We start from the raw sequence: 15,510 nt of genomic DNA, 5'->3' as shown, positions 1-15,510 counted from the left end.
GTAATAATAAATATTACGAGCTATAGTGGTTGTTATAAATGAAAAAGAATAAAGTAGAATAATCCCATGAATAGTAAAAGAACCTCCATAACTATTTTTGTTATCTAATTATCGAATTACTTTTTTCTTGAGCAATATTTTACAGAAAACATCGAAGAGTAGGCACTAGACTAATCCGAGTATTAAAACAAGTTAAAATAGACAAAAATAAGATTAGAATTTTTTTGCATGTAAACCTTCCTAAATATGTAAAATTTCTTGAATACTCTCGTAAAATTGCTATTTGCATGCATACTCTTATAAATATTTATTTTTGTATGTCTACCTATTAAGAGTATTTTGGTTATTTTTAATTTTAAACTACTAATTTTTTAATGGTGTTTCATGGTGTGATCATATATGCAAAAAAAAAAAAAAAAAGGAAAGCAAGGGCATATATGCAAAATAAGTTTTATATGAGGGTATATATGTAAACATAATTTAGAAAGAATATTTATGTAAATTCAAATATTTAGAAGATACATATACAAAAATATAGAGGTATAATTATAAATATTTATAAAGGAATATATAAAAGAAACTTTATAACTTGCATCCACTTTCATGGCCTAAACTAATTATAAAGAAAATAAAAAGAGGGGAATTGGCCTTGGCAACCCTAGTTCTCCTTCTCTCTCCCCTTGTCTTCCACATCCCTCCCTCATCTCCTCCTCTTACCACCGTTAGATCTATACGTGGTATACCTTAATATCTATTTTAGTGTATCTGTTGTCTACCTTAGTGCATCGCCTTCCAAATCCGAAGAAGAATTCCGAAGACAACCGGCGAGAGTGACCTCAAACCCTAGCAGCAGATACTTCGTCTCCTCTCTTCCACGGATTACAAGCCCTAGAGGGATCGAAAGAGATCCTTAGAGATCGGCCAAAACCCTAGACGAAGCGGAGGGGGATAAGAAAAAAGGGGGCAAGATGAGGATTATGATCAAGGGAGGCGTGTGGAAGAACACGGAGGATGAGATCCTCAAGGCCGCGGTGATGAAATATGGGAAGAACCAGTGGGCTCGGATCTCATCGCTTCTCGTTCGTAAGTCGGCGAAGCAGTGCAAGGCCCGGTGGTACGAGTGGCTCGATCCCTCCATCAAGAAGGTACCAAAATAGCTTCTTGTTTTCTGTCCTCCGATCTCTTGCGTCCTTCTCTGCCCCGCCTTCTTCTAAAAAGGATCTTTTTTTTTTTATTGATTTGAACGCCGTCCTCGAAATCACTTAGAAAAAGGAAGACGATCTCTTTTTGTAACTTTACATTGATGCCCTAATGATTTGTTTATCGTGGCGTTCTAAATGGAATGGATTCTATTTTTTTTTCTTTTTTATCAGAAGGGAGGCGATATTTTGTTATTTTACATTGATGTACTGATGAGTTGTAGAATCCTTTTTTCAGTTTATATAAATCTCATTGTTTTGATTATATTATGATGGGATTTTAAAGGCACAGGTGTCAAGTATTTAATCTGCAATGATACTGGACTTGTGTTTAGAATTTAACGGATTTTTTGATTTGAATGTGATTGGTTACAGACTGAGTGGACCAGGGAAGAAGATGAGAAGCTGCTTCATCTTGCTAAACTTATGCCTACTCAATGGAGGACCATTGCACCGATCGTCGGCCGGACACCATCTCAGTGCCTCGAGCGCTACGAGAAGCTTCTTGATGCAGCCTGTGCCAAGGATGAAAACTATGAACCAAGTGATGACCCACGAAAGTTGCGTCCAGGAGAGATTGACCCCAATCCTGAGTCTAAGCCTGCACGTCCTGATCCTGTTGATATGGATGAAGATGAAAAGGAAATGCTCTCGGAAGCGCGGGCTCGGTTGGCCAACACCAGGGGCAAGAAGGCAAAGAGGAAGGCGAGGGAGAAACAGCTCGAGGAAGCAAGGAGGCTTGCATCCTTGCAGAAGAGGAGAGAGTTAAAGGCAGCTGGCATTGATACGAGGAAGAGGAAGAGGAAAAGGAAAGGAATAGATTATAATGCGGAAATACCTTTTGAAAAAAGACCTCTACCAGGGTTTTATGATGTTTCAGGTGAGGAGAGGCCTGTGGAACAGCCTAAATTTCCAACAACCATTGAGGAACTGGAAGGAAAGAGGAGGGTTGATATAGAGGCCCAATTAAGAAAGCAAGACATTGCAAGGAACAAAATTGCACAAAGGCAAGATGCTCCTGCTTCAATTTTGCAAGCAAACAAACTAAATGACCCGGAAGCAGTTAGGAAGAGGTCAAAACTGATGCTTCCAGCTCCTCAGATTTCGGATCAAGAACTGGAGGAGATAGCAAAGATGGGTTATGCAAATGATTTTGTCTTATCAAATGAGGAACTCACTGAAGGAAGTGGTGCTACGCGTGCTCTTCTAGCAAATTACTCGCAGACTCCAAGACAAGGGATGACTCCCTTGCGAACCCCACAGAGAACTCCAGCTGGGAAAGGTGATGCTATTATGATGGAAGCTGAAAACCTGGCACGATTAAGAGAGTCGCAGACACCTCTTTTTGGTGGAGAGAATCCTGAGTTGCACCCATCAGATTTTTCAGGTGTTACTCCAAGGAAAAGGGAGATACAGACTCCAAATCCAGTGGCAACTCCTCTGGCAACTCCGGGTGCTATGAGTCTTACCCCAAGAATTGGCATGACTCCTTCAAGAGATGCATATTCTTTCGGTGCAACACCTAAAGTGACTCCTTTCCGTGATGAGCTTCACATAAACGAAGATATGGAAATGCAGGATAGTGCTAAGCTTGAACTCCGCAGGCAGGCCGAGTTGAAAAAAACATTGCGTTCTGGTTTAACTAATCTTCCCCAGCCTAAGAATGAGTATCAGATAGTTAGTCAACCAATTCCAGAGGAAAATGAGGAGACCGAGGAAAAGATTGAAGAGGACATGTCAGATAGAATAGCTAGAGAGAAAGCACAGGAACAAGCGAGGAAGGAGGCCTTACTCAGAAAGAGATCTAAAGTGCTTCAGAGGGAACTCCCTAGGCCACCTGCTGCTTCATTGGAACATATTAAGAATTCTTTGATGAGGGGTGATGAAGATAAGAGCTCTTTTGTTCCCCCTACTTTGTTTGAGCAGGCTGATGAAATGATAAGTAAGGAGCTTCTTGCATTACTAGAATATGATAATGCCAAATATCCACTTGATGGAAAACAAGAGAAGGAAAAAAAGAAATATGCCAAGCATGTGGCAAATGGGAAAGCTATGCCTCTACCTGAAATTGAAGATTTTGATGAGGATGAACTGAAAGAGGTTTGCTTCTTTCTGTTATCTTTATGTATGTTTTTTTTGGGATATGTTTGCTCCATTTGCTTTCTGTTGTCTTCATGTGTAATTTATTTCTGGGTATCTTCATTCTGCATTCATTTCCTCTGTTAGGTACTCTTTGATTATGCATTGCCTAATCGACAAGGCATTGTTCAGTTTCTGGCTAGATATTCTGTTTTCAATTTAAACTGTGAAATCTTTTTTCTTTTTTTTTTGATTTATGCACTGGAAAGAAACAGAGGGATATTGATAAAATGCTGACGTATGTCAGTCTACTTGTAGAGAGGTTTTTTTTTTTTTTTGAATCTTACTTATGAAAATCTACCTCCTGAGGAACTAAGCAGGTTATTGTAGTGTTTGTCTTTCTGGGGAGTTAGGAAAATTTGTCAGGAGGGAAAATATCTGTCTTCATATTATTTAAGTTGTTTAGGCATGAGTTAAATTATCTAGTAATTCAGGGGCTAAAATTGTAACTGGGAGCTAGTGTATTTAGATCCTTTGATATCTACACTCATTCCATCTTTCTGTTGAGATGTATGATATTATAGGTATGGTTAAAATAGGAATGGAAGTGATAATTTTAAGAAAAGATTTATTTCTAACTGAAGAGACATACAAATGCAAAGAAATTTGATATGCATAGGCTGAAGATTTCTGGGCCATCCTAAGATGTTAGAAAATGAAGATCTAAGTATTAAAGAAAATAGAATGATTATATGGATTTAAAAGAGCGAAAAGAAAAGAACAGAACAGAAGATGTTCTTTCCTTTTGAAATTACGACTCTTGATCCCTTCGCTTCAACATGACCAGTGCTTCCTATCGAACTAGACCTTGGTTTTGGGTTAGCTTGAAGTCCTTCTAGACAAAATAATATACACGTAAATTAACATGTGTGCGTTCGTAGCCTTGCTTGTGCTGTTTTTGGTCTCATCTGCATCTTTCCTACGACCATTTATTTGTTGCATCCACATTGCTCAAAGAGTCTCTGTACTTGATTACAGGTCAAGATCTCCTAGTCTTAGTAGTCTGCTTCTTTTTTAGTATTTGCAGTCAGTCATGGGTATTGCATAAAGGATCTATTTGTCTTGCTGATTTTATGCAACAATTTAATGGAACAATGTCAAACAATCCCCTTTGTCAATGTCTAAGTTGTACGCATTATTCAAATTCCATTTCTTGTGTGAACTTGACATGGTTCGAATTGAGCTTAGTTCAAGGATCAGGAGTTTCAAATCCACCTTTTCTCATTATTTTTTTGGTATTAGAATTCAATTCTGATGAGAATTTTGGAAATTTAGATAACCACATATTGAGCTATTTTACATTTAGGTTTCCTGAGAAAACAGTTATGTTAATTCAAGAAATGAATTATCTGACATGCTCAAAGCTTGCAGAAGCTTTGGTGCAGCAAAGTCCTATTTTCGATCATTTGTTGTTGATTTAGTCATGTTGGTGTCTTAACATATGACTGTTACAAATGGAAGAGTTTTAGGGCATTAGACATTGAGTTATCCACCTGAAGAGTCTTTCTAGGAGGTATTTTGTTAATGTAAGGAATCAACTCCGTATGATATCTGAACAGGTGAAAGGTCTAGATTGTCCATTTCTGGTAAATCTTTCGGAATTGGTTGTCATTATTGTGCTTAGATGAGTTGGGCAAATAAACTCATGTTTGAAGAGGAGTTCATGATGATTTGTTAGAACATTTAAGCCAGCGATATATGAACTAAGTCTTGCAGACCTTGCAATTAGTGGTGGAAACTGGGTTTATTAACTTGCTGTGATGTTCTGAAACTTGAGTGAGGACTACTTAAATGCAAAATTTTACTATTATAGACTAGTACAATCACATAACATAGGAGACTTTATATTTGAAAATATACTACAGAGCAATAAATAACCAATGATCTTATACAACTATATGCGAGCAATGTCTCTATTTACAGCAAAGTATATATGGGATCTTCTTTAACCTCATCGCTGAAATTGTGTCATTGTCGAAGCATTACCTTGTTAGTGCATGATCTTGATATTTTATGTACGTATATGACTTTATAATTAGTCATCTGTTTTCTGTATCTGCTTTCTGTCTTAGAACTGGTTTATGATCGCTTATCCATAAGAATTTTATAGACTGATTTAAAAACTGAATGTGCTTGCTGTTCAACAATTTTGTAGCTTTGATTCTCCATGTAAATTTTTATAGTTCTCTGCCAGCAGAGTTGTTCTGAGTCTCATTTATGCATAGCTATGTCCATCCAAAGGGATTTATATATGGTTCTGATTTGTGCACAGTTAATTTTGCATTCTGCGCTTGTTCCACCATATCTAGTCATTTGCATTGATGACAACTGGCTCATTATTATTTTAAGTCATGATCCAAGTTTGGTTGGTCTAATCCTCGAATTGATTCACTTTCTTGTGATAGACTTCCCAGTGGTCTGTGTTTTTACTGGCACTCAACAAAACCTAGAAGTTGTTTATACATGGTGCTTTTGTCAAGTTTTTGTGCTTGATCTTCTAAAGATTGACAAAGGGATTTGAATTTCTTTTTCAAGTGACATATAACATATTTACTTGGGCCGCTATTGGAGACTGAAAAAATGGGTTCAAGTCGAACTTATGCAGGATGTTCATTTTTATGTTCATAAATAGTTATATCTGGAAGATGCTTGAGCATTTGGTTCTCTTCATTGCAATCCGGTGCTCCTTTGTTGCCTAACTTTTTTCAAGTAGTGGGCATTTTTATTGACATCTTGGAGATGTGTTGATCCCGTCCTCCAGCACAGCTTACAAGTGTCTTCTGCACTGCTTTATTGACCTTAGAGATCTGTTCCTGTAGATTTTGCAGGTAGTGGCAGGCTGTAGTGTATAGTGACAGTCATTCCCCTTTAACACTTTGGCCACCAGGTGCTAGTGCCTACAAAACATACTGAAGATATGCTTTAGATCTTATTGCTCTGTGGGTCTGTTTAGATAAGCATTGTAACACTCCTTTTGTCCCTTACAATGCCTTCCAGTGGATCCAATTGCTAGCACTGATATTAGTGTTCTGCCAGCAATCACCTGTTACATTGTTATCTTTGATGAATCCAACATGTTAAAAAGTATTGCCATGTACCAAATGTTGTTCTTTTTTATTCTTAATGCAGAGTTCAAATCTCTGGCATGCTGTTGTATAATACAGTGACACTCCTTGTCTGGTCAGTTTGTTTCATCTATGTGAAGAATCCTGAAATGTATGATAACACTCCGGTAAATTTGCAGCACTGGCTGAATGCTCTTAGCAAATGCTTCAATACCTTTGAATTGATGCCTTTTGAGGAACCATAGCACCTCCGGAATCTCCTTACAGGATCATGGAAAGCTTGATTTTTCCTGCCTATAGACCCAAGATCCCATAAACAGGGCAGGACATGGGAGGAGGATCTGACGGTTGCTAGTTACATAGGATTGATTATAACCTGTATGATAGCTTTCTAAGCATGACAAGCACCTAGAAAATCATGTATGGCCAAAATGTTTCTGACCCATGGCAAGCACCTAAAAGGAAGGTGACATGCCTTGGAACAGGATGGTGATGATATACAGGTGGAAGGAAAAGAAAATAGATACATAAAATTGGATGACTAGCATGGTGTTGCTGAAGGGGTCTTCATATGGATCATATGCATATAACTTGGAAGAGTATTTTCTAAATGAATGGGATTCTGGTCTGATAATACAACTATCATTAAGGGCATACTTTCAGAGGGTTTGGTGGTTCAAGGCAAAAAAAGACTAGCCATCAAAAATATGGGCTGACTGGCTACTTTGAAAGAGTGAGGTTTTTAACAACTTCAAATTATTTGCTGGTTTCATAAGCTTCTTATTTGTTTAAGTTGAAACGACATGCCTGCTGTTATAATGGCCATAGCTAGTATGGACATTACAAACAAAAGAATGTGCTTAAGAATTTGGAGTAGAGGGATAATATTCCCTTGCATCTGTTAGCAAATGGCTTGCATATTCTTTTTTTGAGGTTGTGAAAATTGCATGTCGGCATGAAGCACTGTTTTGTGAACTCATTCTTTATATCTTTAACATCTTTGAGGGCTATCCCTCGATTTTAGAGTCCAACTTCTCTTTATAGCTTACATGGTCTGCCACCCTAATTTTTCTCCTCATAGCATTTCTTTTCTTTTCTTTTTTTCTTTTCATTTTACAACACATTTTACCGGGAATTCCCGGTTGTAGTTCAGCAAGTCTTTTTTCTGTCATTCTTTTTTTTTGTATTTGTTACTGAACTGTAATGAATCCGTTTCGAATATGTTCAATGGTGTCTCTACATGCCTTTTTTGATTTGCATTTTTTTTTCAGTACTTGCTTCAAGACATAAATGGAAAGAGCATATGGTCTCATTAATCATACTTTATGACTATAGTGCATGCTTTATAGATTATGGTAGCCTCATCATCATGGAAAATGTTAATGTAGCTCAATTTACTTTTGCAGGCTAATTCTTTGATTAAGGAAGAAGTTGAATTTCTTCGCGTGGCAATGGGGCATGAGAATGAGTCTTTTGATGATTTTGTTAAAGCACATGATGCATGCCAGGAAGATCTTATGTACTTCCCTGCTCGTGATAGCTATGGCCTTGCTAGCATTGCTGGCAACAGTGAAAAACTTGCTGCTTTGCAAAATGAATTTGAGATCATGAAGAAGAGAATGGATGATGAAGCAAAAAAGGCAACACGACTTGAACAGAAGGTTAAACTTCTCACACAGGGATACCAGGTATGCTGGGATCGTACTTGGTGTTTGTTTTCTCATTTCTTTTTCTCCCTCTTTTCCCTCTCCAAGTTAAGATTTGATGTGGATATATTTTGCCTGGTTTTCTATATGTGCCAGTTTTTTTTGTCAAGTTAAATCCATCTAAGTTTTGAAGCAAATATCACTTGGATAATTAAAGTTCATTGAATACTGATGTATGGAAAACAGCGAGGCCTTGAACCAGTTTCATGGTCTACAAATTACCCTGTTGCTAATTGGTTGCCTTTCCCACTTTTTCATGCCTAAATTTTTGAATTCTCATTGTTATTGTTATCTCCGTCTTATGGATCTTTAACTTGGTTCTTATTTGAATGAGCAGACAAGGGCTGGAAAATTATGGTCACAGATAGAGGCCACATATAAGCAAATGGACACTGCTGCTACAGAACTTGAATGCTTCAAAGCTTTACAAAAGCAAGAACACTTAGCAGCCTCATACAGAGTCAGTGGCTTAATTGAAGAAGTCAACAAACAGAAAGTGCTCGAGCAGAGCCTCCAGCAACAGTATGGGGATCTCTTAACTGAGCATGATAGAATTCAAAAGCTACTGGAAGAACACAAAGTACAATTACGGATACAGGAAGAAATTGCTGCCAAAAATCGTGCACTTGAGGAAGAACTTGCAGCAAGGAATCGTGCCCTCGAGGAAGAAGCGGCAGCAAAACATGGTACTCTGGATGAAAAATTGGCAGAAGAGAACCAGCATGTGGACACTGCTCAGTTGGGTGACGTCTGTAGGCCAGATTCAGGATTGGATCAAACTGATTTACCAAATGCAGATCATACTGAAACCAGCTCTTCGTGCAAACAACCTATACCTTCAATACCCAGCAGCCAGTTGTTTGCAGAAGGTTCGTCTGAGAGAATAGATGCTTTTGAAGGTCAATCTACCCAAAGCGCAAATGTAATTCAAGAGGGTCTTAGTGATAGCAAAGAGCATACTTATGTCGTTGATAAAAATGCTGAATTATCAGGTGGTGTGGCTGGATTTGTTAATGAAGAAAAAGAGATGGTTGGCCATATGATTGATGCACCTGCTCCAGTTAAAAATCAAATAGATGGCTTGCGGGAGCAGGAAACAACAGTTGCCCATTCAGGTAGTGAGGTTGCTGGTGCACCAGTTATACAGCCCAATATATCTCAACAAACCAGGGATCCATCTGCTTCCTCTGACTCGGCTGTTCAGATGACTGCTTGTTTAAGCGATCAGATAACTGTTTCATGTTCAACTGGCTTGGAGAATATGGTGGTGGATTCAGGTGATGGAGTGGTGGATGGTGAGCTGGTTGGATGCTCCAATATTTCTGCACAAGCTGTTGTTCCCGTTGAGTCTGGGAATGCCGATACCCGGTCCGCTGACCAAATTGCTGGTGATTCAAGCAATCTAGCAGCTGCTGCTAGCGCACTATGCTCTGAAGAAAAGATACATTCTGATTTTTCTTTTCAGACAGCTGTTAATTCAGCAGACTACGCCCTTAACAGTACAGATGGTGGAATTGTAAGTGAGACTAATGTCTCAATTCCAGATTGCGGGGAGAATTCAATGGTTAAATCAGATGATAAGGCAGAAACAGGAGATGGCAAGTGATGATACCGGACTGTTTGGTTAAATATGCAAGCATTCCATCTGTAAGATTCTATGACCAACGTGAGGCTTTAGTCCCCAACACTGTCCATGTGAAAAATAAGGGTTATGTCACTTATTGCACCTTGATGGTGAACCTAGTGATGTTGGAACTGACAACTTTAATGTTTTCCTTAATGCAGTCAGGAGGATTATTGGAGGTTTTAGTTTGAGAGATCCTGTCTCAGTGGGCTATTGCAATATTAATTTGGGAAAAAACAGCCTTTTGTTTCTATGGAAAATTGAGGAGTTATTGTTGGCTTGTTGCAGTAATGTGCTTATAACTGTTCTTAGGTGCTGATGACTCCAATGTTTGGTGGTTGGAGGCCACCTGTCGAGTCTTCTCTGATTGTGGGCTTGAATCTCATGGTTGTATTGTGTTTTTCTCAGGCTAATGTAATCTGACATTTGAAAGAACACGATGTGAGTTGGTATTTCAAGCGTTGACTACTCTTATTTTGCTTTGCATGCTCTTATGACAGCATCGAAAAGTGCATGTTTTTCCACCCAATTTTGAATAATCCTATATGAGATTCCATCCACTTATTGCAAGCTTCGATTAATCCTACGTTTCTTCTCTTAGCTGAATGACGCAACCATCATCTTAACTCAAGGGGAGACATGTTCAACCGGCGAGTCGGGCCGGGTTCGGACGGACTCAAGCTAAGGCGCCATTTAATTTAATTGGGCTCAGACCGATTCTGGCTTAGTTTTTAGGCTCAAGCATGCTACTTATGGGGAGAGATCATGGGTTTCTTTGACCACCTTTTGCTAAAGAATCTCACTCTTCCCTTTTTTTTTTTTTCAAAAAAAGCTGCATTGTCTCACCAGCGGAAGTGATGAAATGGCTCTCTCCAGTTCCTAGGAAACCTTAGAAGGATGCTGATGTTCTTCACCTCGATCCGATCTTCCTACTCCCTATTTTGAGCTCCATATCTCCTCCGTTGCCGCTGGACTCGCGATTATTACCATATTCGCAGTTTCGATTGATCCGAAGGTAGAGGGGTGTGGCACCAATATGAGATCCGACTCTACCGACGAAATTTGTCTCCTGGATCGGACAAGGGGCATCGATGTGGCAGTGATCGACAGTCGCTTGGTTTGATAGGACTCGTGGTGGGGTGATCGGATTAGGATGAGTGGCTGATCGGGTAGCGATGGGGTGATGGAGGAGGGTGGGGGTAGCAGGGTGAATTGATCTCATGCCGGGGAGTCGCATGGGGCTGCACTCTTTTGCCTAGGATAATGAGTCCTGCTCACGAGCTGGAGGAGATGAGGGATGGAACTCCTCTCCTTTATTTGGCGGAGTGATGGATTGAGGTGAGTAGGCTAAGTAAGTGAGAACCCTAGCCTCCTTGTTCTTCAATTAATCCAATGAACTGGCAGGTTGGGTTCACTAGAGACTAGGTCACCAACATAGGTTGGTTACGAGCCTGGGGCATATCATATATATCATATATTATTTTAGATCTGGGCTGGGTTGAATTGACCTAAATCTGAGTTCAGCCCATGGAACAGATAGGCTCATATCTCAGGTCCGACCAAACCCATGGGGCTTAAAGTCTGGCCCAAGCTCGTCCGAAATCATAGAGTTTGAGCGGGCCGGGCATGTTGTCCAGCTCATAAACAGGGTTACTCAAGGAATATTTAGCAATGGTGGGATCGTGGTCCTTGTTGGAGTTGTGTTGACAAGCACTCTTATTGCCTTGGTGTATGTGTATTGTTTGCTACCTTGGATGAACAATCTAATATTCATCTGGTCCAATGCTTCAATCGGAGCATATAGGACAACCATACTTTCTTAGTTTATTCTGTTGTTACTATGTGCAGGTATCATGAATATGTTTAGGTTCTCTCTTCTACGCATTTTGCATTCTCATTTGTAAGAGGGATTGAATGAGGATTCCGATTTTTCTCTTTGTCGATTTATGCAGTCAATATTCTGGATGCTTAGATTTTTAAGTTTCTTCCAGAGTGGATCTTCTTTGGTGAAAAAGAGAAGAAATGAGAATCCTGCTTATTTTAAAGATTGGAGCAACTTTGCGTCAGGCCAACCTTCACAACTGAAGCAGACAAGCAACTGCTGTTGTCAGGTTGGGCAACCTTCTTCTCCAAGCTACATACATATAAACACATTAAATCATGCCTATGTTTATGTTAGTCACAACCTAAGCATTTCTGGTGTGTTATTGCATTCATGCTCATTATTTTCAATTGGGACATAGAGGTCTTGCCCAACAAAATGATGAAAGTTCATTCTGATACGACCATGACTATGGCTGCAAATGGGTCGGGTTGGATCAGAGATTGACCCAACCCCATATCCAATCCATGTTTGAATTGGATAAAAATTCTGAATCCAACTCTAATTCATTTCCATTTGAGCTGCACAGATTTGATTTAATATTCATTTTTATAACTGCAATTGAATTTTTCATATCAAATTTAGTAAAAATAATTCAAATACAAATGATCAAGACATCAGAGATGGTTAGCAATAATTGACGAATGAGGAGCAAGTGCAAATAATCTACTAGTTCTGATTTAGAAATGCTTCATATTTTAGATTATGAAAAATAAAATAGAAAGGCCAGAAAGGATCTCTAAGGGTGTTCAATTACGGTGAATTGACAGAAGGCACTCTAATAGTCTGATTTAATTAGATGCACTCTTTTTTTTTTGGTAAAAACGGTAAATTATATAGCTCTAATGTGAGTACATTCTGTCAGATCACGAGAAAGTAAAAAGTACAAAGAGGAGGAAATATTTCCTATAGATGTCTAGAGGAACTCCTCGGAGTGCCGGGCGACGAAGGAGGCGACCCAATCGGTTGCCCTATTCGCCTTCTAAAATACGTGTATTGCCTGAAAACCACCCAACTCCTGAGTCAGTCTCCGAGTTTCTCTAATGAGGGGATGTCCATCACCATACCTATCCACACCTCGGATCTAGTCAATCACCACAGAAGAATCCCCTCAAGAAGCACCTGCTGGGCACCGAGGACCCTCCTCGCATATAACAACCCCTCCCATGCAGCCCAAAGCTTTGCCTCTACAATAGTGAGTTCCGGCGTACACTGACCCCCTGCTGCTACCAGCCTGCCCCAGGAGTCTCTGATCACAAATCCAACACCCCTAGATACACTATCCACCGACATGCTACCGTCGAAATTCACTTTGAGATGACCAAGGGGTGGGGGCAGCCAAGAAACGAGAGCGAACTTAGGCGCTGTGATAGTGGAGAGAGTGCCATAGATGTCCCTGGCCATCTCAGTAGAGAACAATGCAGAAGCTGCAGTAACCTCTCCCGCCTGCAGTATAGCTCAATCAACCACCATCCTCGGAGACAACCTCCTACCCTCGAATAGGCCAGCATTCTTGTCCAACCAAATATGATAAGCCAGGTATGCTCTAAAGATGCCCTCCTCCCAGAGTCTAGGGCTCCGAATAGACACTCTCAATAAAAGAATCAGGTCCTGTGCTGACTCCACCGACTGAGGCAAGGAGGCCGGTGATCTGCTCCATATCTCTCTCGTCCTAGAGCACTGTAGAAGAACATGATCAATGGTCTCCTCCATTTCCATGCATACCATACATCACTATGTGACCCGCACTCCTCGCCGAGCTAGCAAATTTCTGGTCGGTAGGCATCCCCATGCCACCTTTCAGATGAAGAATGCACACACGGGTGAACCCGCATCCTCCAAATCCATCTTTCCTCAATTTGCTGGCTGACTCCCTACTGAATAGAGGAAGTAGATCCTTGGCTCGTACCCGTGTCCGACTTGATGGCCTCCACACTAGCCTGTCAGACTTCTTCCGAGAGGGAACCGGTAGAGCCAGAACCAACTCTGCCAACTGCTCTCCAAAAGCCTCCCGAATCAACCCCTCCCTCCACTGACCCCCAGCAGGGTCCAATAGATCACAGACTCTGTATCCATCCAATCTCGCCGAGTCTACCAAGGTCGGCAGACGACTGATCAGCTGCTCAGTCACCCAGCCGTCCTCTTAAACATCGATCGATCGCCCATCCACAATGGACCATCTAATCTCCAAAAGCATCAACATGGCACTGGCACACATCTTCCTCCAGACCGGTGAGTGGTGCCGTCCTGCCCGTGTCCCAGGAACCAAAGCCTCATACTTGGCCCTCATCAGTGAGCACTACAAACTATCAGGCTCTAGCATAAATCTAGCTATGTGACGCGCCGCTATAGCCTCACACCTCACCACCAAGGAATGCACTCTCAATCCTCCAATCCTGGTCGGCTGGCATACAACCTCCCATGCCAACAAGTGGATACCGCCTCTACCACTACTCCTCCCCTAGATAAAGCTCTTGAAGAGCTGCTCAATAGTCCTTAGAACCGCCACTGGAATAACAGAATTGGAGAGAAAGTAAGTCGGAATCGACGAAAGAACTGACCGAACCAAGGTAATCCTCCCCATCATCGATAATGTGTGCCTCTGCCATCCGCCCAGTCTATGTCTGATACTAAGCTCTAGAGAGGAATAGTCCCTGCTGTGCAGCCGCTGACCTGAGAGCGGGATCTCCAGATATGTCAACGTGCCCACGTGCTCGCCCACCCCCAAAATCTCCAAAATAGAATTCTTCACTGGCAACTTGTCTTCGGGCTGAAACATATTGATGATTTGGATAAATTGACACACTGCCCCGACACTGCACAATAGTCACGAAGAATCCTGCAGATGACCTGCGCGGCCTGCTAAGTCGACCGGGTCAGCAATAAACAATCATCAGCGGAAAGCATGTGAGAAATCTGCACAACCTCCTCCAACGACCTATAAGCCTCTAACTCCTGCATGGACACAGCATGTTTAAGAGCTCTAGAGAGCGCATCCGTACAGATAATGAAGAGCAAAGAAGAGAGGGGGCAGCCCTGGCACAACCCTCCAGTAGACTCAGAAACGAGATGGTGTACTATTCACCAAGATGGCGAAAGAAGAATGCCGCACACAACCCATAACCCAGCTGACTCTCTATTTTTTCCTCTTCTCCGGAAGTATTCTTTTTCGTTTTTTTGATTTTATTTTGTTTTCATGTGATCCTCTGAGAAAATCCTGAGGGAAAAAAGTCATAATAAAAGAGTGTCTATTAAAAAAAAAGAAGTTTCAGTTTTTTTTTTTTAAGAGAATAACGGAAAAAAAAGTTTGAGTTACTACTGTAAACAAGTCCCATCGTATCCGTTTATCTAAATAGAAGCGTCATTTGCATTTGCAAATGCTGTTTCAATTCTTCCATTGAGTCTTTTTTTCTCTTTTTTCCTCCTTGAAAGAAACAAAATTTGACAAAAACAAATTTTGATGATAAGTACGTTACTAAATATTTGTGTAATAAAACATTTGTTTTGGAAGAAAGTTTCATATTTTGGCATCGATCAAGGCTGAAGTTGGATCTTGAAAGTCATAGGAAGATCTAAGAATATTTTGAAAGAAGATCTTAGAACATGCACAACTAAGTTGGCAGGTTAATTCTTAAGATGGTTGTAACCCAGCTTTAGGACTCGGTCCTGCATTTGATTCTCCAGTGTTACCTCGATGGTCATCTCGCACAAAAATGCAAGAATAAGTTACATGCAGATTAATACAGGTAGGAAAAGAGTTCAGAAGAAAAGCAGTTTAAGCCATTCTATTAAGTTGAGTAGGTCCATATCAAATGCTTCTCCGCCTCTACAGGTTTCAGATAGATCCTTTCTCCAAAAAGGGCGAGAAAACAAATGAAGATATTGGAATGTAATA

General features: G+C 40.5%; 1 protein-coding gene across 1 annotated transcript; it reads left to right on the top strand.

Annotated features, from left to right (window-relative positions):
- The first annotated feature begins 603 nt into the window (after window positions 1-603).
- LOC103715760 (cell division cycle 5-like protein) lies at window positions 604-10,191 on the top strand. The gene is made up of 4 exons (XM_008803500.6): window positions 604-1,145; window positions 1,575-3,299; window positions 7,810-8,091; window positions 8,447-10,191. Exons 1-4 carry the CDS (start codon window positions 969-971, stop codon window positions 9,713-9,715), a joined length of 3,453 nt encoding a protein of 1,150 aa, XP_008801722.4. The 5' UTR covers window positions 604-968; the 3' UTR covers window positions 9,716-10,191.
- The last annotated feature ends 5,319 nt before the right edge of the window (window positions 10,192-15,510 follow it).

The sequence above is a fragment of the Phoenix dactylifera genome, chromosome 2, assembly GCF_051530095.1.
Source record: "Phoenix dactylifera cultivar Ajwa chromosome 2, Ajwa_hap1_PhDact_Kaust_v1.1, whole genome shotgun sequence".
Taxonomy (NCBI): Eukaryota; Viridiplantae; Streptophyta; class Magnoliopsida; order Arecales; family Arecaceae; genus Phoenix; species Phoenix dactylifera.
This window is presented reverse-complemented; position numbering and strand designations above follow the sequence as displayed.

Coding starts and splice junctions, on each gene's coding strand:
- LOC103715760 (XM_008803500.6), top strand. CDS start 969: ATGAGGATTATGATCAAGGGAGGCGTGTGGAAGAACACGGAGGATGAG. Junction 3,300..7,809: donor ATGAGGATGAACTGAAAGAG/GTTTGCTTCTTT, acceptor TTACTTTTGCAG/GCTAATTCTTTGATTAAGGA. Junction 8,092..8,446: donor TTCTCACACAGGGATACCAG/GTATGCTGGGAT, acceptor TTGAATGAGCAG/ACAAGGGCTGGAAAATTATG.